General features: G+C 40.4%; 1 protein-coding gene across 4 annotated transcripts in view; it reads left to right on the top strand.

Moving 5' to 3' along the window:
• SGPL1 (sphingosine-1-phosphate lyase 1) overlaps window positions 1-23,649 on the top strand; it is a 64,758-nt gene that overhangs the window by 20,748 nt on the left and 20,361 nt on the right. For all 4 annotated transcript variants that reach the window (XM_067710658.1, XM_067710657.1, XM_067710659.1 and 1 more), the window contains 5 exons: window positions 11,106-11,271; window positions 16,037-16,104; window positions 18,991-19,138; window positions 21,511-21,587; window positions 22,991-23,119. In XM_067710658.1, coding sequence (XP_067566759.1) covers window positions 11,106-11,271; window positions 16,037-16,104; window positions 18,991-19,138; window positions 21,511-21,587; window positions 22,991-23,119 — 588 coding nt within the window. The remainder of the gene's footprint in view (window positions 1-11,105; window positions 11,272-16,036; window positions 16,105-18,990; window positions 19,139-21,510; window positions 21,588-22,990; window positions 23,120-23,649) is intronic.

Raw genomic sequence — 23,649 nt, 5'->3', positions numbered from 1 at the left:
ATGTTTATCAGAGAATTCAGATTCATCAAATAATTTGTGAAGTGTTTATTATCTGCAGTCATTTGCTCATTACCTTGCTGCATTTAATATTCACAACAACCCTGTGAATTGTTTTTTTCTTGTGATTTTTTTTGTTGAACTATAACAATGGCATCTAGTTTTGTTTGCAGATGAGCGAAATCCAGTTGCACAGAGGTTCAATAAGTGCCAAAGGTCACACAGTTTCTAAGTGAGAGCTAAAACTAGAGTAGAAGCCTTTGACACTATCCAGACTTTCTAGGACACCACAGTGGCCTGTAAAACACTATTAACACGACTCTCAAAGAATTCACAGGAGTCGTGATGAGGTGTCAGTTCAGGACAATACTCAGAGGTGTCGGTCCTTTTCAGATATCCTGGGTAGTGGCTGGAGTATGTGTTCATGAAAAAAACACAAAAAGTGTTTTGAAAAAGTTTCGTCATTTTAGCAGTTAGTAATTTTGTTTATAGATTCTTAAAAACTATACCTCTGGACAATAATGACCCTTTTTGTCTAGTTTACCCATAATTACTCTACAAACTTCTACATTATTTTTAAGATACTTAGGGTTGCTTTCATTTGGAGTCCAAAGCTTTAATCTCTGTTTCTGGAATTGCAAAGTTTCTGCTATCTTTGGCCATATGGAAACTTTTTTTCCAGAAAGACTTTTTTAAAGGAAGTCTTTGAATCCAAACAATCTTAGGTGGTTGGTCTTAGCTAAGAGAACATTTGGTGAGCATAAATGGAATTGCTGAGTCATAATGCTTTTTTTTCTTCAAAGTATACAATCCAGTGGTTTTTAGTGTATTCACAGAGTTGTACAGCTGTCGCTACAATTTAGAACAGTTTCAGAAGAAACCCCTTACTCATTAGTAGTCACTTCCTCCCCGTCTCCTACTCCTAGGCAACCAGCAAACTACTTTTCGTCTATAGATTTCCTTATTCAGAACATTTCCTATAAATGAATCATATAAATACTACGTGGTGTTTTATAATTGACTTTTTTCTCTTAGCATGATGTTTTCAAGGTTCATCTATGTTGTAGCATGGATCAGAACTTCATTCCTTTTTATTATACTCATGAGGCTTTTCCTGAAGAATTGTAAGTGATGGATATATCCAGTGTTTCTATTTTGTTCTCAAAAATGTTGTTTGCTTTATATATAATAGGATATATACAATAGGATATAATTGCTATATATATAATAGGATAATATATATAATAGGATATAATAGGATATAATAGCTTTATATATAATAGGATAGTTTGTCATATTAAGGCTACTTCTATGATTCATTTTAGGGAAGGCATTATTGATCTGAGGAATATGGATCCCATATATGACTGGCCTTCAGGATGTCCTGAACCCTTTGTAATTATTTGCAAGATTTTATATTCCCAGGCATTTTTTGGTGGGGGAGGTTAGGGGACTGAGAACTTAGCTTTTGTTAAATTTGAGAATTTAGCTTTTGTTAAAAGATAATTTCCCAAAAAAGGTAAAATCATGACACTCATACAGTTAGGAAATGAATACCCACTTTATTTTACTTACAGTGTTCAAAGGAGAAGTCCAAAGAACAGATACGTTTACAGACCAGGAATATTAAAATAAGTATGCAAATGGAGGCAGAACTAGTTTCTTCCATAGTGGAGAGGGAGGTCATTTGAACCTTTACTGGACATGGCAGACTTTATATGTTTATAGATTAAGATCAGTTTGCATTGCTCTCAGTTATCTACAACTTCCAGACTTGTAAAATAACTGCTATATAATCAGAATCAGAGGGATGTCCTAGACAATGTATGATTTTCCACTGGAAACACACATTTTCTCCTGCACTTTCAACAGATTATCCAAAAAGTCTGAAAGTCTTCCAAGTGTTGATTTTAAATTTAGAGTTTTACTTCAGTTTTAAAAAGCATCTCCTTTGTGACTAGATTTAGAAAAATGTTTGTATCCATTGAGTATCAGTCGGAGACCCAGGGATAGGTCTCTGGTTTATTCTTTTGAACAGGATTATTTGTTAGAAATCTCCAGAGAAGTAGGCTTTGCATCTTAACTTAGGTTACGCTTTTGGGCATATATTCAGTATTTCTCATCTCTAATATCAGCATGACTATTGAAGGGAGGGGATTTCTATAACTAGTTTAGAAAAGTCTAGCTTTTCTAGAAAAAAAAAGTCTAGCTATCTTAACTCTGACAAAGGTAGCTAGATAATCCTATTAGTAAAAGAAGTACAGGAATGGAGAAGCCTAGACAACTTCTTCCCCAGTTGTGTTATGCTCAGGGAAGTCAAGACTTCTCCTTTGTGTGTGAAGAACGTAGGATTATTTCCACTAGACCTTGCTTATTCTCCAGGGGGTTCTCATTTCCAGTCTTCAGAGGATAATGAACCTCTTTTACTTTGAAAGGTAACTTCTGTGCACGTGTACAGTAAGTCATTTAGCTACTGACTTTAAGAGACTCTGGGAGTTCATAGCAAATTTGGCAACATGACATGTTCACGTTTGCAGAGTACTTTTCCCCACATCTTCCCTACTTCCCTCAGGCTGAGAATGTATTTACCAAGAAAACCCATGATTGCCCTTACCTCTACATCCCTCAGCCTGTTCCTCTGCTTGTTCAGCTTAGTTTTATGCATTTCAGTCTTCTCTGCTAGGTTAAGCTCCCTGTAGTGCCTTTCTTGATAGACATCAGAAGAGAGGTGCTCAGAGTTGTTAGTTGACAGAATCAGCATCTGTCTTCACTTGAAGACAGACTTATGGTCCTGACCATAAGTAAATGAATAAAAAGTTCTCAGCAACCATTTGGCAGTCTTCGGGGCTGCCCACTTTTATGAACCCAGGAGCTTGGATTTTCTGTGAGTGCACTCCTAATGACTGGAGAACATTGCATGGCTGTCTCTCCTTTCTGAGGCCAAGATTGTGTCTCAGTGACCGGGTGCTTTGCCCAAATACTCCAGTGTTAAGTGTAGAGCAATTAGACTTTGTAAGTGCTTGTGAACTAGTACTGAGCATGTATACTTGACTCGAGGCATGGCTGGAAGGGAAATCTGGACAGTTATGCTTTTTGAGATGAGCTTCTCAGATACTGGATCTTTTGACTTACATAGTAGAATTTTGGCGGAAGTATATGGTTTGCTCTTTACCTCCTAAGAAATGATGACTCGGTCCCTTTAAACATTTCTATATCACACAGTCACCGTTGGTTGGTTGGAATGACTGTTTGGTTTATTGCACAATTATTACTTCTTTAATGACCCAAGGGAGTTTTCCCTTTGAGCTTGTGATCTGTTTTTGCTGATAAACTTTAATGCCTTTTGAGGCTCTAAAGACAATAGTGTTTTCTTACCTGTTTGCTTTGCACTTTGAAGTTCTGCAGAATGTACTATGAAAGAGAATCAGATTCAGTTCATTTTTTTCCCATTTTTAGAGCAGAAGTAGAGTAAGAATAAATACTTAACTTTTAGGCTTTCTTCTGTATTTTAACTTCACTCCCTTACCTGAGTCTTAGTCACTAGAGTACCATTTGATTTGAAGACATTCAGGCGTGGATGAACTGGGTAAAACAGGTTTTTCTTTTCCTCAACAGCCCATTCCTGCTTTAAAGCTCAGATTTCTGACTCTTCTGGAAAAACTCTTTTGAGTGTTGAATTGTGCACTTGTATTAGAGGTGAAGAAAGTGGAAGGAAGAGGAAAACAAAATCCTTTTTTTCTCTGTAGCATTGCAGAGTGGAAGATTTTGATTTTCTTTAGTATCTGGCCAAAGAATAAATATTAGCCATGAGTAATGCATTGATCTGTGGATTGATGTGGCTGGGCCCCAACTTTAACACTTACAGTAAAACTTGGTGGATGTCTTTTTACCCCCGTCTAGTAATATGTTAACTCAATTATTGGGTAATTCTTTTATCAAAGAAGGTGATGGGGAGAGAAGGGGCCATGTTGTGGTGTAGAGAAAGGGTTCTTAACCAAGCAAGGATGTCTGTCACAATCACCTGGGGGAAGTTTTCCAAAATATATATTTCTGGGCTCCACTCTGTACTTACTAAACCTCTGGGGTGGAGTGTTCTGGAGAAAGCTCCTTGGCTGATTTTGATGCGTTCTACTGGTTCGCCCCCATTAAATCATGGTGAAGGGATTGTTATTATTAAGGAAAGAAGCACCATCCAGTGTGGGTCTGGAAATGTCTTCTTTCAGTGATAATCATTTTTAGAATGTTTCTTCTGGTATAAGTTGGTAATTAAGGACATTTAATGGGGGAAAATTATCACTGCCTAATTGGCAGTTGGTTAAGTACAGTAATAGTTCTCAAAGAAGTTTTTTTCGGGGGAATGGGGGTGTGGATAGTGCCATTATGGGAAGTCTGCTTACAGAATCTTGTCATCTTGAAGTGATTTAAGGACTGAAAGAGTTTATTATCATTGGGGACAACCGTGGCTAGTACTGATAGGAAAGTATCTTGTGATTGGAGAATTCTGAGTTTCCTGGACTGAGTCACTCCATCACGTCATAATCCTGGCCTCACAAAAATGTTAAGAGAATAAATCCTAAGTATAAAAAGCACTGAGATTGTGTTGAGTGGAAAATAACCTTAGTGTTAACTCCCTTCACTGCATTACAGAACCGCATTCTAAATTTAAGGAAGCCAGGAGTGAAACCACTGTAACACATTGGTTTTAAAACTGAAGGTCATGATCCATTTAGAGGGATGCAGAATCAATTTAGTGGGCCAAGCCTTTGAAAAAAGAAGGAAGAAATAGAAAAGAAATGTAAGTGTATTACAAGTAATAAGGTGTTAAGTATTATTTTGGAAATTTTTGTTTTGGTTTTATATCTTTCTGTTGCTGTGCGTGCTAGTTTGTGTTGTAAAATACATTTTTGTGGGACTGTATTGGAAAAGTTTGAAACTCTTTGGTCTAAAAAGTGACATGCCCTGGGACTTCCCCGGTGGCGCAGTGGTTGAGAATCCACCTGCCAATGCAGGGGACACGGGTTGGAGCCCTGGTCCAGGAAGATCCCACATGCCGCGGAGCAACTAAGCCCATGTGCCACAATATGGAGTCTGCACTCTAGAGCCCGTGAGCCACAACTACTGAAGCCTGTGTGCCTAGAGCCCGTGCTCCGCACCAAGAGAAGCCACCACAGTGAGGAGCCCGTGCACCACAACAAAGAGTAGCCCCCCGCTCTCCACAACTAGAGAAAGCCCACATGCAGCAATGAAGACCCAACACAGCCAAAAAAGCCCAAACCATATGCTTAAAAAAAAAAAAAAAAAAAGTGGCAGGCCCCAAATTTACCAAATTTGTAGACTGCTACTATCATGTTCACGAAAGTGTCTTGCTCCCTTGAAGTGATTTGGGGGGTGAGAGGGTTCAGTATGAGAATAGTAGGCTATCAAGCTCCCATACATTCCAGCAGCTGCCTTTTGTCTAGTAATGATTAGGATTATTGAGTACTATTTTGATGTCTTTTAGGTATCTGCTAAAACCTAAATCTTTAGATTGAAGTGGGATGAATAAAAAGAGAAAGTCTGGTTACTTTATTCATCCTTATTTGACAGTAGCTTCTTCAAAGTAGTTAATATTTTAAATCTTCACACTAAAGTTGATATTTTTTCCTTTAATATTATACTTTTAAAAGATTTATGGTATTCTTACTATCATTTTATATACATTCATTGGGCAAAGTATTTTGTTTTTTTCCTCTAGGGGAATACATTTCCAATTTTATAGAAGTGTGAAGGAAAGAATGCTTTTTTTTGTGGAAGTTTTACCAATACTACTTTTCTATTAAGCAAATATTGGAGATAAACAGCCACAAACACCCACACATACCCACAGACACACATGTACACAGACACTTTATTTTGTGAATATTCTGTGTCCCTTCTAGATAAAGAAATGAAGGCACAGGTGGGTAAAATAATTTGCCTGGAGTTGCACAATAAGCTAGTGGCCTTCATAGATGACCACTTATGGTTCTTGTATTTCCAGAGACACAATGTAGAGATTAAGTTGAAATAGACAGAAGCCTAAGTATTGTAATTATAAATAAATATGCAAGTGTATATAGACAAAATATATTTCTATAAGAAGAAAGATGCGGTGGGAAATAGTAATTGTAATTATATTAAGTTCTCGTGCCATCTCTGTCTAGATGTTTTTTCTGTAGTCATGACCTAGCAGTACAATTTTGGTTTGTTGTATGTTACCATATATCCAAGGTATATTCTGCCAGGAGCATAAATTGTGGAAAGAAAATTCTTGGGATAGCACTGGATTGTAATGTGTTTAGTGATCCTCTGCCTGTGACACTGAGAATGAAGAATTGAAAGAGTACTAAATACTGGCAGGAGGCGTGGGTTCCTACTCTCCACTCTGACACAAGCCCGTCTGCATGAGCTGAGTGAGGTACACCGTGCTGCTTCGGGGCCTCTGTAAAATGAAAATGTGGGCTTGATCTCTAAAGTTCTCTTCAACATTTAGATTGTATACTTCCCCAGGGCTGGACTATTGCATCAGAACCCAGCCTGGGGTTGGTGCTGGTTGCAAGGCCCCAAGGAACTGCCTCATCCTGTTTTTCCAAGGAGATAGCACACGTTACCCCACAGAGCCCTATAGTGCAGCGAGTTGTCAGTGTTGTGAGGTGCTTCTTTGTTGGGACTGAGCCTAGGTTGTTTGTAGTAACCTAGAAGAACCTTGGAATGAGGCCAGGAGATATAATTTCTGTGACCCACTGGTTGCCCATTCAAAAAGCTTGCTAGGACCCCTCCAAGTACAGTATCATTCTGTCACTGGAGTAAGAGAATATAGAAATAGATCTCCTTGAGAGGTGTTTCTCTATATCTCCTCTTAAGGAGATATATTCAAGGACTCCCATTATCTTCTCATAGCAATTACAAAGAAAATATACTTTTGCTGAATATAATTTTGTAAATGTTAGCAAGGAATGCCTTCATATCGTAATAGGCTTTTTAAAAATGGAAGTAGTTTGCATGTGCTGATTCTTTGCTCTTTCCCTAATACTAGTTGTGTTACTCGTTTGTTTAGTCAGTGCTGTGATAATATCTACAGTCATCTTTTGCAATTGGTAACCTCTATTTTCTGGGTGAACCAGGAACTAGAATCACCAGAGGAAAAGCTGATCTGTATGATTGTTCTTCCGTCATCCCATTCATACACACCATTCAACCATTTGGTTTGATCACAGCTTTAACACTAGAAGATTCTCTATAATAGTTGAAATTATGACATACCTTCAATGATGGTAGACTCCTCTGGTCTTTGTCTGGTCTCGACCAGCACTGCCACTGCTGTGCAGGATTGAGATTGTTGATAGCAACAGTGGGCTCTAGGGAATGGCCACCAAGAACTATGAGGGGGTTGCAGATAAACTGTGTTTCCATGGATAGCCCTCTGGGAACCCAGTACTTGTCTAATGCTAATTACCTTATACTGCATCCTAATTGCTAAGTGTATAAATGCTTTCAACAAACATTAGTTGAGCACCCGTCCTCCTTCTGAGCTTTCATGCTGCTCCTCGAACATTGCATGTAGATATCCAACAGGAACATAAACCTACGGCATTATCTTGTTCTCAGAATCTCCTCTACCATCTTCAGCTTCCCTTCCTCTTCTAGTCTGCCATGGTTAATGCTGTCACCACTAAGCCAGTCTCTCAAACTTGAAAATCTGGAATTATCTGTATTTTTCCCACTCCATACTTTCTATATCTAATAAGTTATCAAACACTGTTCTAAAAATGTTGTTCAAATCCATACCATGTTTTGGCCCAGATACCATACTGCTTAAGGTGAAACCCAGTTTATTTCTCCCCTGGACTTTTTTTAAAATTAATTAATTAATTTAATTTATTTATTATTTTTGGCTGTATTGGGTCTTTGTTGCTGTGCGCGGGCTTTGTCTAGTTGCGGTGAGCGGGGGCTACTCTTTGTTGTGGTGCATGGGCTTCTTATTGTAGTGGCTTCTCTTGTTGCGGAGCACAAGCTCTAGGTGCGCGGGCTTCAGTAGTTGTGGCACAGGCGCACGGGCTTAGCTGCTCCGCGGCATGTGGGATCTCCCCGGACCAGGGCTAGAACCCAGGTCCCCTGCATTGGCAGGCAGATTCTTAACTGCGGCACCACCAGGGAAGCCCCTCCCCTGGACTATTTCAACAGTCCTCTTAACTAAAATTTTTGTCTCTAATTTCTGTCCTCCTTCTATTCCTTTCCCATGAAGTTATCTTAAAAAAAAAAAAATTGCTCTCCTGATTAATACCCATACCTTTCATTTTGTTTTTGTTGTTCTGCTATTTGCTTTCTTCTTCTTTTTTTTTTTTTTAACTCAACATCGTGTTCTGGTAATTTTTCCATGTGGTTCATTTAAATCTGTCTTTTTTAAAATATATAAATTTATTTATTTATGTATATATTTTTTATTTTTGGCTGCATTGGGTCTTCGTTGCTGCGCACGGGCTTTCTCTAGTTGGGGCGAACGGGGGCTACTCTTTGTTGTGGTGCACAGGCTTCTCACTGCGGTGGCTTCTCTTGTTGTGGAGCATGGGCTCTAGGTGTGCGGGCTTCAGTAGTCGTGGCTCACGGGCTCTAGAGCGCAGGCTCAGTAGTTGTGGCGCACGGGCTTAGTTGCTCTGCGGCATGTGGGATCTTCCCAGACCAGGGCTCGAACCCGTGTCCCCTGCACTGGCAGGCGGATTCTTAACCACTGCGTCACCAGGGAAGTCCATAAATCTGTCTTCTTTTTAATGCTGCATAGTATGGGTACATAAAATGTATATATTATAGTTTATTTAACCATTTATCAATGGACAGTCATATTTTTTCTTTTGCTGTTACAAAGAATACTGAAGTGAAAGTCCTTGAACATGTACATAGGTGCAATTATATAGATATCAAAAAGAATTTCTGGGTAAAAATGAATATACATTTAAAATGTTAATAGATACTGACAAAGCACTTTACAAAAAGTACCTATCAATTTATACTTCCAATCTCTATGCGTTTTTTTTCCCAAGACCATTTAAAATCTGGACCTAGTGTATTTCTCCCAGCCTCAGTTCTCTTGTAACTTGATGTGTTCACTCATTTACTTGGTCACTGTCAAGCCACTCTCCAAGCTTTTATTCAGTACAGATTGTTTGCCAGGCACCATGCTATATGTTGAGGATTTAGTGCTGGAGAAGACAGAAATGGTCTCTGCCCTCATGTAGCCTGTGCTCTTACTACACAGACCGTTTTGCCATTCTCAGACTCTTTTTATGCATTTGCAGCTATTATTGTCTTCCTGGTATGACTTTTTTTTCTTTTAATTTTTCTGCCTAGAGAATTTTTTTTTATCATTGTTAGATTTTATCCTCTGTCGTATCTTCCTTATCTCCCCTCAGGTAGAGTTAGATAGGCCTTCCTTAGTGGTCTCTCTTAGCACTTCATTTACAACCTTTTTATAGTGTTTATCCTGAAGAGTTCCAGTTACTTGTTTATATATGTGTGTGCCCATGTGTGTCTGCATGTGTATGTATGAACCTCTCTCATTAGATTGTAAGCTCAGTAAGGGCAAGAACTTAGCATATATACCTTAATGTTCCCGCAGCTGAATGCCTTAAACACTGGAGAAGCTTCATAAATGTTGAATAAGTGAGTGAATGGCAGACTGAAGATGAACGTATTTTGTACAGGGCACTCGGTGGCTTGTGAATATGACTGGGATCCGGTCAGTCTTCAGGGGCCTAATCATGTTGTAAAGGAGATGAGAAACAGATGAGTAGACTGCAAGGCACGTTGTGATCAGCTCTGTGTAGAGGCACAAATGAATGTTTGACGAGAATTTAATGGGGGAGATTAATTCTCATGAGTTGGGTATTCTGGTAACTTCAGGGGAGAGGATTTTTTCTTGCTTGTGCTATGTATTGTGAGGGATACACATAGTGATAAGATATGGTTCCTGGCTATAAGAGTTTTCGTCAAATAGGGCCTTAGAGCAGAGATTGGCAGGCTATGGCCTACGGGCCAGATCTGGCCTGCTGCCTGTTTTTGTATAGCCCATGAGCTAAAATGATATTTTAACTTGAAATTGTTTTTATAAAAAGAATATTTTGTGATATGTGAAATTACATGAAATTCAAATTTTAGCATCTGTAATTAAATTTTATTGGAACACAGCCACGTTCATTTCTTTACCCACTATTTTGTGACTGTGTTTGTGCTACAGCAGCAGAGTTGAGTAGTTGTGACAGAGACTTTCGGCCTGCAGCACCTAAAATACTTACTATCTGGCCTTTTACGGAAACAGTCTGCTGCCTTTTGTGTTAGAGGTGGGGAAAGATTCAAGTAGAGAAGAGAAAGACATATTGAGAAGATTAGTTGAGTGGGACAGTGAATACTGCAGTCATCTAGAAACTTTAGAGCTGAAATGATGATCTAGCTTAACCTTTTATTTATTTATTTTATTTATTTTTGGCTGCGTTGGGTCTTCGTTGCTGTGTGCGGGCTTTCTCTAGTTGTGGTGAGCTGGGGCTACTCTTCATTGCGGTGCGTGGGCTTCTCATTGCGGTGGCTTCTCTTGTCGAGCATGGGCTCTAGGTGCGCAGGCTTCAGTAGTTGTGGCATGCGGGCTCAGTAGTTGTGGCTCCTGGGCTCTAGAGTGCAGGCTAAGTAGTTGTGGTGCATGGGCTCAGTAGTTGTGGCTCGCGGGCTCTAGAACACAGGCTCAGTAGTTGTGGCGCATGGGCTTAGTTGCTCCATGGCATGTGGTATCTTCCCGGACCAGGGCTCGAACCTGTGTCCCCTGCATTGGCAGGTGGATTCTTAACCACTGCACCACCAGGGAAGTCCAATTAACCTTTTATTTTACAGATAGAAGATCAAAAACGCTGTCAAAGTCCACTTGTCTGTTAAGGGGCAGTGTGCACTGGAGTTCCTAGCGCAGAAGCAGGATGATAAGATTATTGCTGGGGTAGGGCCAGATCATGAGTGGCCTTGCCCTTGAAAAATGAGTTGAAGAGCAAACTAAGAATAGACTTCCTTTCTCTCTTTGAATGTAATATTTCTTTTTTCTTTTGTATTTCTAGAAGGCCTTTGAGCCCTACCTCGAGATTTTGGAAGTGTATTCCACAAAGGCCAAGAATTATGTAAACGGGCATTGCAGCAAGTATGAGCCCTGGCAGCTAATTGCATGGAGTGTCGTGTGGACTCTGCTGATAGTCTGGGTATACGAGTTTATCTTCCAGCCAGAGAGTAAGTATACTGTCCCCCCTGTAAAGATACAGTGGAGTTACACTAGCTTTGGAACTGATGGCTGAGGGACTGTACTAATTTCTTGTCTGGTTGGTTTGGTTGTGATTTTTAAAATCTGTTTAAATAGAAAGGACATTGCCTTCTGACTGGTAAAATTTTAATAGGACTTGTGTAACTGTAACTGTTACATTGATTTTTTCTGGATTTGCAGTTTACATTAAAACCCCTGAGAGATTAGTCCTGGTAAGGATCCACAGAGTATGGCTTAAACTCTCTTCACTTTCAGCTTCTTGCCTAGAACATAATTGTGTCACCTGGAGTTCCCCAAGCATGAGTTTATTGCTTTCATTTTAGGCCATTGTTTCAATAAAGATTACGTGACATTGGAACAGCACTCATGCAGTGACCATTGGAATGTCTGCTGTGTGTCAGGCACTGCCAGGCTCTAGGGATCTATACAAGTAATACAGGGTCCGTGTCCTCTTGGAGTTGAACCTCTGCTGTAAGGGGACAGTACACTTTGAGCTTCCTGGGTAGTGACTCTGGGAGCCAGACTGACATGGGAAGAGGAGGCTGCTTCTCAGGGAGTGTGGAAGATGAGAAGTCTATTAGTGATCAGTTTGAACATCCTCCATCCTTCCTCATATCCTGCCCACACTCCCTGCACCCCTCCCAACCTCCCGACCGCCTGGTTGTGTGGTACCTCCTTACAAATTCTTTTCCCCTGCAGGCTGTGTTTTGTAAGTAAATGGTAGGAGAGGTGGTGGGTGCTCTGTACACTCCCCTGCACCCCTTCCTCACCCTTAGTAGGGTATCTGAGTTAATAACATTGATGAGAGTTGCTTGCCATTTCTCTTTTGTTTAAAATTTCCATAACTATTTGCTTCCCCGATAACATCTGTTTGAAGGGGCTCTTTAACAGAATACTGGTTCTGCTTTTCTTCCTCTTCCCCCAGAAAAGTCAACTTAGAGGCCAGATTCTGTTTCCTCTCTTTACCATGCAGACAGCCATCCAGCTGTTCTAGTAACATTGCCGGGTTATGGCGGAGTCAACATTGCACTTAGTTAAAATGGAAATGAGACGTGACTGCCCTGTCTGAAGTTTAGCTCAGTCCAGCTTTAAAAACCCTGTCCTCAATTTCTGCTCCTAGTCCGTGCAAGATTTTCTCATAAACTCTGACAAATTAGACAGACCTAACCCTTGTGCTTCGTTTGCTCCATGGTTTGGAAACGGACGCAACCCCTGTCTCTTCTGCTCAGGTTTATTCCTTTCCGGGGAAGCATTTGATTCAGTGCTGCCCACCGTCCTGTCCGATTCCAGAGGCCTCTAAGGAGTAGCAGTAAATGTACTTCTCTTTTTTTTATTGTGATAGAATATACATAACATAAAATTGATCATTTTACCCATTTTTAAGTGGACAGTTCAGTGACGTTAAGTACATTCACATTGTTGTGCAGCCATCGCCACCATCCTTCTCTAGAACTCTCTCATCATTGTAAGCTCCGTACCCATTAAACACAAACTTCCCACGACTCCCTCTCCCCGGCTTCTGGCAGCCACCATTCTGTGCACCTTTCCTTTTAAGATGGTGCATTTGTAAATCCAAACTAAGGCCAGAGACCTTGAGGTTTATGTTTCTTTACTGTGATTAGTATTAGCTTTAGGTTTTCACTTCTGTTTTCCACTGTGCAGCCCTCGGTGCCCGTGTGCATTTTGCTTAACCGGTAGTTGAAGCAAGGCCGTCTTAGGTCTCAGGTACTTACTTGCCTTTAGCGTTCAAAAAAGAATGTGCTGGCTTCTGAGTACACCATGAGAAAATTAATAGGAGCAGTGTGTTAATGGTATGTGGCATCTGAATCTTTGTGAACTCCAAGCCATTGTGGTTGTTTTATTTTTAATAACATTTTTTCTTATTATAAAAGCAGTACATGTTCATTGTATAAAATTAGGCAATGTAGCTAAACCATAAGAAAAAAATTCAAATCTTATTACCTAGAGACAACCACCATTTATGTATCTGTATCTCTTTCTATATCTGAATCTGCTTGAATCATATAAAATGTAGTTTTTGTCGGTCAAAAATTGTTGAATATTGGCAATTTCATATTGCTTTAATACATATACACACACAACACATTTTTTATTTTGTAACTTCCAACTTGAATTTTAGACACAGATAGAAATGTCTTCCCGCCAGAGATCGGAGGTGATTTTGATAGAACTGCTGATTTCCTCAGCACCTTGCTCATGTAGAAGTATTCCACGTATTACTGAACATCCAGTCACTTTTAGTATATTGCCTTAGAGGAGTCTAAGGTCCGTTTAGTGATAAATTTTGCTGATCTTCAAATTCCGGGTACCCTTCTGAGGGGGGAGGGTAATTGCGGAACACAGGACAGACACAGGTAGATAAGAAATGGAGGCAGCAGGAGGGTGGGACGGGGCAGGGCTGGAGCCCTCTAAGGTGTGATCTCTCCTTTAATCCTGCTCCATCCTTACTAACTCATGTTGACTTAAACTGTGGGACTGTCTGCAGTTCATCAACAGAAATCTGAGTTCTGTGGTAGGAGGAGGTTGCTAGCCATGGCACCTTGGGCAACACCCTTAAGCCTGGTGGCCTGTTTCCTCACAGTAAAATGAGCGTAATAATACTGCTTTACCCAGTCTCAAAGAGTGATGGGAGGATCGAGTGGCATAAGTGGTGTGAAAGGAATTTGTAAACTGTAAAGAGCCAAGCATTGTCGTTCTTACACTGGCATTTCTTATTGTATTACCTTAAAACATTCTCGTTACCTTTTTTTCCTGTACCTCTGGGAAATTTTGCTTTTGAGATTATCTTTTTAGGTCTTGACCACATAATCTTTTCATTCTCAATTTCTCCATCTCTGGTCTGTATTCTGTTCTTTTTACCCTGTACCATATTATCTCACAGCTTCCACAAAATTCGTTTACTCTTTTCTCCTCCACCTGTGGTCACATCAATGTACTTTTGGACACCTGACTCAGCTTGCTGATTTCTAGACCTCTTTCTACCTCATTAATTAATTACTTCATCTGTTAAATAAGGAAGTGGTTCTGAATCTTTACAGCTTTAACATTGTTAGAAATAATCAAATAACAAGCAGCTTAACTATCCAACACTAAGTTATGCTCATTTGATGGACTACTGTGGTAACACTGAAAAATACGTTTAGGAAGAATTTTTAATAATGTAGAAAATGCTGTAAATGAGAAGAGGGTATGACATTGTACATACAGTAAGATCTCAGGACTGAAAGGAGATACTCCAAAATTTAAACAAAAAGTAACAGTGGTTTCAGTCCCTTTGTCTTAGTCAGTCTGTGTCTTAGATAGTGGGTTTTGTCCCAGACATTTACAGAGTGTTGACCTCAGTGCTAGGCACTTAGGGATGCAACCTAAGCAAAAACAACTAGTAAAGATGCAAGGCATCATATAATAAATACCCAAAAAAGGTACAGACACATTCTTTGGCTGTTGAAAGCACCTTCTGGCCAAGGAAATTGGATTTCCCAGATCTCCTAGGAAAGCAGTGAAGTTCATTCAGTTCATGCCTTGTATCTTTGCAGAAAGCCTACGTGTAGATTCCTTAGAAACTCACTTGGGTTAACTGAAAATTCCTGTTGTGCATCTGAAGCAGTGTAGGGGCCTGGGAATCTAGGACTACAAAAACAAAGACTTCAGTTAAATCCCCGCACCATCACCGATCTGATCTGTGGCCTTGAGCAAGTTAATGCTTTGATCCTTAGCTGCCCTTGGATAGTAGGTAGTGCCTTCTTTGCCAACCTCAGAATCTTGTTGTCAGTCAGTTGAGATATACTGAAGTGAATTCATTAAAAGGCACGACTGTCTATTTAGATGCCATGTATTTATAACTATTGTAATTGATAGGGTCAGAATTCCATATTTGTCCTGTGTGCTGCCCAACAGAATGGAGTCTGGTTGGTGTCCGTGATATTTGAAGGCCTTTTTAGGTCCAGAAAATGTTGTCGGGATGTGTGTTGGATGAGAGACTGGAGCATAGATCCTGAAGAAAAGCACGGGTTGGGCATTTGTTTTGAGGGAGGGGAGAGAAATGTTGGGCATCCGGAAACCTTGGGAAGGTAAGGAGCTCTGCAATATACTTGACCCAGCAATTCTCTTTCTGGGAATTTATCCTGTAGGTATACTGTCACGTACACGTACGGTGTGTGTTACAAGGTTAGCTATTTCAGCATGGTTTGTGATAGCAAATATTAGAAATAACCTAAGTTTCCATCAGGAAAGGGCAGGTTAAATAAACATCCATCTAATGGAATACTCTACAGGTATAAAAATGAATGAGGAAGCACAGGTCTTTAAGAGAATATTGCTAAGTAGAAGAACAAGGTCTAGTACAGTGCTGGAGTATGCTACCTTTTGTGTAAAAGAAACAAATAAGAACATACCTCTATTCTTACTTGTATATGCATAAAGAAATTCTAGAAGAGTATCTAGAAACTAGTAGTAATATTAACCTGGGGGTAGGATGAGGGTCTGGGGGATAGATGAGAGAGTGTGTGTGTTTATTTTTTTATTTTTGAACCATGTAAATGTATTACTTATTCAAAAATTAAAAGGTTTTTTAAAAAAGGAAAGAAACTACCTTTGCCATCTGAGGGCAGGTGAGATTGCAGAGGACATGTTGAATAGTTCATACATTATGACTGTCAGGTCATATAATATGTGGAAATTTATTTGGATAATAGAACCATTTGTTTCTTTTAGGTTTATGGTCAAGGTTTAAAAAGAGATGTTTTAAGCTTATCCGGAAGATGCCTATTATTGGTCGTAAGGTAAGCAGAATCCTGTAGATTTTCCCTACCGCCTCCTACCCCCATGGTCATCAGACCTCTTCCTGTATAGTCACTGAAACTAGAAGTTCAAGGGGGCTGGGTGAGTTTTGTCCCCCACCTCCAAGAAACATCGACAATGTCTGGAGACATTTTTGGACATCACAAGAGGAGGTGGGTGCTGTCGGCATCTAGTGGATAGGGGCCAGGGACGCTGCTGAACACCCTCCAGTGCACAGGTCAGCCTCCACAGCAGAGGACTGGCTGACTCAAAATAGCAGAAGTGCCAAGAATGAGAAGGCTGACCCAGCCCTTTCTCCAACGTATCTGACCGAAGGAGAAAGATGCTATTCAGGAGAAATTTGAAATTCGACAACCTGACAGAAGTGACATGAAGCTTTGGAGCAACATTTGGCTGAATTTAGATACTTCTCAGGGATTGAGTGCTTACATGGTTTAGATCAGGGTTGGCAAACATTTCCTGTGAAGGGCTAGGTATGAAGCATTTTAGACGTTGCAGGCCCTGCCATGTCTGCCACAGCTCCTCACCCCTGCCCTTGCAGAGGGAAAGCAGTGATAGTACGATGGGTAGAGGAATGAGCTTGGCTGTGTTCCAGTGAGATTCTCTTTACAAAAACAGGCACAGGCCAAATTCAGCCTATAGTTTGATTTGGCCTGTAGTTTGCTGATCCCAGGTTTAGAAACTTAGAGCAGAGCCATTCTCTTGCTCTTTGTTCATGTCTGTAGTCTAGTACATTCCCTTCACTGGATCCTCTCGATCCTCCTCCACGCTCAGGATAAGACACTCACGTCTGTGCCCTTCCTGCAGATTCTTTATCACAGGTGAACATAAATAGGGCAGGCCCCACTGCGGGCTGTAAGGAACGCACATGATCCTTGATGGCTTCATCTTCCTTGCTTCCCTGCCCTGCCCCTCAGCTTTGCTGCAAGCTTTCTTTCACTTTTGGCTCTCAGTTCCTTTTCCCCTTTCCTGGCCAAACCAGGAAAGATGGCAGTTATCTTTTAGCCTTTGAATGAAGTCCGTTCAGACCCCTGTGCTAAGTCTCCCAGGACTTTGTATTTTCAGGTTCATTTCCTGTGGGGAAGTGGAAGGAATAACTGGGGTGGAGAAGGAGCATGAGGGCTTTTATTTGACCTCTAATCATATTAAGTCCTAAAATTAAATCTACTTTAGTCCTTAGAAAATGAAGGGTAGGGGAGAGGGAAGATAGAAAGGATGGACTGATCACAAAGGATAATAGCTTTTCCCCATATTATTCCCTGTATTTTTTCTGCCTTTATTCATCACATTTTTCTCCTTCAGTTTCAGATTTTGAGACAAATAAACGCTGGGGTTCCAGAACCCATTACATGTATATGATAACAGAATTGGAAGGTACTTAGAAACTGTATAATCACCTTTCAATTTTTAGATGCAGATTTTGAGGCACAGAGACAAAAGTTACTTGTTTTGAGTGAGTGTGTGTGTCCCTCTGTCATTCATTGAGCACCTGCTCAGGGTCAGGTACTATTCTGGGTGCTGGGGACACAGTGGTGAACAAGGCCAAGTCCTTCCTCCATAGAATCTATATTTCAGTACTAAGGAAAGACAGAAAATGAGTGAGTAAACAAATACATAAGAATTTCACTTGGAAATAAATGCTGTGAAGAAATTAAAATGCAGTGGAGGTTCTGAGGCAAGAATTGGGGTGAGGATGTGTTTGCTGTGCTTTCTGACCTGCCTCTCTATCATTTCTGTCTGCTTCATTACAGCAGCAGCATCTGTGCATGGAAGCTCAGCTTTCATAGTTCTGGTTACATTTATGCAGCATAATTCTTTATTTACAACTTAAAAAATACCTTCATGTCCATCACATGCCCTGGCATTGCCCAGGAGTGTGGACCCTGCTTCCTGCCAATGTCTGCGTGTTAGACTTTGCAGACGTGTTTTAAAGGAGAGGCTTTCCCTGTGGTTCCGTTGAGGGCCACGTCTGAGAAGACCCTCTTGGGTTCTAATCATCCATGGCACTTTTCATTACCTGACTTTTAGTTTCTGACTGTGATGCTAAAAATAAGCTCAGGAGAACAGGACACACACACACACCCCATTCCCGGCCTAAGTTTGTTTTGTTCACTGTGTATCTCTGGCCCACAGTAGTAGTTCAACAAATATTTATTAAGTAAGTAAGTGCATGAATGAAAGAAAATGTCTGATGAGGATGGAAACGAAATAACCATAGCTGATAAGTGATATAGCAGAAAGGACTTCAGCTCCTCCTAGCACTTAAGAGTCAAGCAGTGCAAAGCTGTCAACCTGAGGAGACAGGTGGCAGCCTCCCTGGCTCTTCCCAGCATGTCTCGGGCTTGTGTGTGGGGATTTGTGTAGGGCCTCCAGATGCCTGGTGTGCTCTGGGCGTGCCTTGGTGAAGGAGCTCATCCTTTGCTCAAGCACCAGAATCTGTTTTACTGCTGCTTGGCCTGTTTTCTGGCTACTGTTCATGGTTCTACCTTAGTTTCTTTGGTGCACACACTGTAGCTGCTGCCAAGGGTCAAACAAGGTCCAAATACTGCCCTCAGAGAAGTGCTGACTTGGTGAGGTCGTCGTGGCAGAGGAAAAGGGTGGGGGTGGAGTAGGGAGTTGAGTGTCTCTTTGACCTTCAGAGAGAAAGCTGACTTTTCAGACTTCTTAGAGGCTATTGCCCAGGCCAGAAAATAGCTGAATGGTCAAAATGTCACCACACCTTTTTAAGAAAAAATACCATCCTTATTCTGAAGCACTTGTGCAGTGCCCAGCGTTGAGCAGTTGGTTTGGTGTTGTAACTGGTTCTTCTACTCTCCGCGCTGTATTCTTCTAGCTCCCTGTTAACTTTATCTTTCTTATCTTTGGAGATCCAAGATAAGTTGAACAAGACCAAGGAAGATATTAGCAAGAATATGTTATTCCTGAAAGTGGACAAAGATTACGTGAAAGCCCTGCCCTCTCAAGGAATGAGCCCGGCTGCAGTTCTGGAGAAGCTCAAAGAATACAGCTCTATGGGTACGATTCTCAGCAAACATATGCTCCCTGCTTCCTTAATGTGGCTGCTTATTTGGTCATCATTTGATGTTGGCAGAGGTTAAGAAGAGTTCATCCCGGGTGCTTCTATATTCAGGAGGGCCCACTCCCTGTCTCAAAGGCTGAATTTCGGATTTTAAAAACTGTATTTATATAGATTCATCCTTCACCCATAAAGCAGACAAATCTCGGAGATGGTGGAACTTGGTTCCATTTTCTTTTCTAAGCCGGAATAAAATAGACCGATTTGTTTTTTGGAAAGAGAAAGTATCTAATAAAATGAAATACAGATTCATTATAGAAATTGTGAAATCTGTAAAGAGGCACAGAAGAAAATAACAAGTCAGTATAATTTCATCCTCAAAAGAAACACAGATGATATATATGTATCATCTCAGAATGTTAATAGTGTCTTGTGTAATAAGCACACACACGTACATATATGCATGAGCACGTGTGGGAAGGATAAAAGAACTAATAAGTAGCTTAATGTTTAAGAGTACAGCCCGGATTCACTCAGCCTGGATTCACATCTGGTTCAGCCACTTAAAATATGGCCTTGGGTTGGTTACTTAACTTCTCTCTGCCTCTGTTTCTGTCTCTCTACAATGAGGATAATAACAATGATACTTATCTGAAAGGATAATTGTAGAGATTAAATGAGATTATGCATGTAAATATATAATACCTGGCTTATAATAAGTGCTCGATAAGTGTTAACTATTATTAACACAAACATGTTTGTTACAAATTAAGATCATATTACAAATACCTTTTAAAAATAGGCTTTTTAGTTTGGCATAATTTTAGATTTATAGAAAATTTGCAAAGATAATAGAGAGATTTCCCACATACCCCTTACCCAGCTTCTCCTGATGTTAACATCTAAGATAACCATGGTACATTTGTCAAAACTAAAAAATTAACATCGGTACAGTGCTATTAACTAAACTACAGATTCTCTTCCTGTTTCACCAGTTTTTCTATAATGTCCTTTTTCCAGTTCTAGGATCTAGTCCAGAATACCATATTACATTTTTAAATTTCTAATTGAAATCTGTTGAATTTTTGACATCAGATGGTACAAAACTCGATACAGTGCAGGATTTATATATGATATAAAGCAAGGATTAGCATTCTCTGAGGCCTGTGTATTAAAGATTTCTATGATTATGGGGGCTGGTTAGCTGCCCCATATTTCCTTCCCTTCCATTTTTAAGTCACTGTCCATTGCCATACTCTGTAGCCCCAGTAAAATAACAGGAAATAAAACCATATATCCTGCTTTTGAAATGCTGGTGACCTCTGGTCTGAAGACATACATGGCACAGACCAGTGTCCTCTAAAGAAAGAGGGAAGGTCAAACTGGCCACAAGCTGGCAGATCACGTGAGAATGAGGGGTTTTTCGGGATATTCACTACTCAGTCTTCTGCTCTCATTGGAACTGCAGATCTTGGCTTTGTAGAGCCCATGGCAACAGTTTTCAGTTAGGGTGCTTCTGTAATTCTCACTACCCATTTTCAATAGGGCACAGCCATGTTGTCCTAAAAGGACCTGAGACACCCACATGAACAGATTTGTTGGTATTGTAGAGTGTCTCTGGTGGGGGGGGGCACCTCAGACAGGAAGTGGAAAGTCGGACCTTACATTCTGGTCAGGAACCTGTCCTCTGAGCCTTCTCCCAGTGACGGCTGTGTTCCTGATGCTGAGTGCTGCAGCAGAGGTTGCTGGAAGCAGGTGGCTAATTCTGTATGGGTTTCCAGGCTTGTCTGAAGGAGGGGTCCCTGAGGACAGGATGCCAGTGGTTCATATCTCACCACGATTTGTCTAGTCAGGGATTCAGTTCCCTGGCTCCAGCTCTGGTGATAGATAGTTTACGGAAATTCTGCACCTTCGCCTTACTCTTTTCTGCTAACTCTGCTCATAGCAGTTCCCACACTTCCTTTGACTGGCTAGGAAGGGGGAGAAGAAGGAAGCCACTGCCAAAACAGGTCAAGCTGAGCCATACAGAGAACAGAAAAGGAGTACAGATAAAGGGAAATTGTTCTGCTGCTGGAAGGCAGCTGGGGATGGTGACATTATTATTGGACTGTCTTCACTGCACCTAGATGCTGTTAATACCTTTTTCACACTGTTGTTGATGGTAATTGTTGACCTTTCATCTTTATTTTGCTGTGATAGCTCTTTATTGGAGTTCTTTTTCTTGATTTTATGTAAGAACACCTTTGGGTTTCCACTCCAACTTGTTTTTTCTTTTGTACGCAGAGGAGTTTCTTCCTATTTCTTCTTTATTAGAACCTGTCTTCCCAAAGGCTCGTGCTTACTGATCCAGTGGTCTTCCCTTTCTCTGTAGATGTCTTGTGGCAAGAAGGGAAGGCCTCCGGAGCGGTGTACAGTGGGGAGAAGGAGCTCACTGAACTCCTTGTGAAGGTGAGCGAGTGCCCCGTACTTGCAGGGAGTGTGTGGCCCTGCCACTTTAGATTACCGCATTTTTTCCTCCTTATTTTTGTAATTAAAAAAAAATTACTTAATGAAAGTTTATTGTTAAAATAAAACTAAAGAGGTTTAGAAAGTGTCTCTTTACCCATAGGCGAATATGCATAATATTGATCAAAGACATCTTCAATCTGTAAAAAAGTAAAATGTGACTTGTGTTTCCAGGCTTCACAGACGCCCTGTGTAGGAGGCAGATACTAGGGAAGGTAGTCCATCATTTGACATTATTAATGACAAGGTATATTTTGTTGGATCAGAAGAGACAAGGGATGGACACTGGGTCATAATTTCCGGTACTGCATGAGTCTCAAATCACATGATCTGAGAATGAGCAGTGGTCTCAATTATAATTCAAATAATTCTCACTTTTCGTTGCCTTTAAAATTGCCTTTAGCTTCTTCCACTTCTAATCAGATTTATTTTTTAAGCCCCACTTTGTCGTATAAAATTGGCATTGGACTGCTGGTCTCTAAGGTCTTTGTGTTTGATTATTGTAACTATGAAACTGTGCATACCTTACTAAATATTATAGGTTTTGCTCAGCTGTATCTTGACAGAATACCCTCACCTTACTTCTACGCTTAAGAATCTTTCAGTGGCTTCCCATTATCTACAGGACAAAAGTCAGGCTGCCCATGCAGCAGAAAATACAAGTCCCTTCGTGAGCCAGCTCCCACCTATTTTTTTCAGCCATTCCTGTTATTTTCCCTCATGAATACTAACCACTGCCTTTTCTCTTTACTGAGTACACCTTGCTCCTATGTTGTTTTCCTTTCCCTCCTGTTCTGAGTGATGAGTTCCTATTCATGTCTCAAGGTTCCACTGAACAGATAACCTCCAGACCACTCAGGATGTTCGTTATTCCCTCTTTAAGGCCCCTAACCCTCATGTACGTATGTACATCTGGTATCGCACTTAAAATAGTTAAAGTGCTTCGCATGCGTTACCTTATTTACTTATGGCTAGAACCCCATCAGGTAGGTACTGATTATCCCCTTTAGCATATGAGGAAATTGAGCCTCAGAGAGGTTGTCTGACCTAAGAATACACAGCTAGAAGTGACAGGTAAAGCTAAGATTTCAAACTGGGGCTGTTTGGTGTTTTAGTCTGTGCTTTTAACCGCATTTATACTTCCTCTCTTACCACACTGTAAAATAATTTTTATGCCTGCCTGTCTCCCCCAGTATATTTTGATCTTCTTTAGATTGGGGAACATATCTTACCATTTTTCCAGTTTCTAGTGTTGTGTCTGATACCTAGAAACTTTTGTTTGTTGCATGATTCTTTTTTTTTTATACAATGTAATCGTCTTCACATCTGCTTGCATTTCTCTGCAGGCTTATGGAGATTTTGCATGGAGTAATCCGCTGCATCCAGATATCTTCCCAGGACTACGTAAGATAGAAGCAGAGATTGTGAGGATGGCTTGTTCCCTATTCAATGGGGGACCAGATTCCTGTGGATGTGTAAGTATATGCAGGTGGCATCCTATAATCTGACTTTTTAGCTTAAAATGGAAGAGTTTATTCAAAACATTTTATTACACAAGTAATACATGATTATTGTAGGAAGATCGAGGTTAACAGCGATTTTTAAACGTTATGATTTTGTAATTCATGGAGTATCAACATTTTGGTAAATATCTTCTAGATATTTTTTCTCTTCAGTCTTTTATTTTGAAAAACTTTAAACTTACATTAAGTTGTCAGAATAGTTTAAAGAACATCCTAGATTCACTAAATATAAATATTTTGTCATATCTGCTCTCTCCTCTTTCTCTCCCTCCCTTTCTTCCACCCACCTACCTACCTACCCACTTATCTATATAATTTTTTCAAACCATCCCATAGTTTTTTGATATACTTGTTTTGCTTGAGCTGGATGTTTATTATTTTGCTATAAATTGAATCTCAGTTGGTTTAGGAATAAAGGAAGAGGGTGTCATTGTATTTAAAGATGCACATGAGGATTCCTTCTTTCAACTGTTCTTTCCAGT

The sequence above is a fragment of the Pseudorca crassidens genome, chromosome 16 (assembly GCF_039906515.1).
Source record: "Pseudorca crassidens isolate mPseCra1 chromosome 16, mPseCra1.hap1, whole genome shotgun sequence".
NCBI lineage: Eukaryota > Metazoa > Chordata > Mammalia > Artiodactyla > Delphinidae > Pseudorca > Pseudorca crassidens.
The sequence above is the reverse complement of the archived record's forward strand: the minus strand, read 5'-3'. Positions and strand labels throughout refer to the sequence as shown.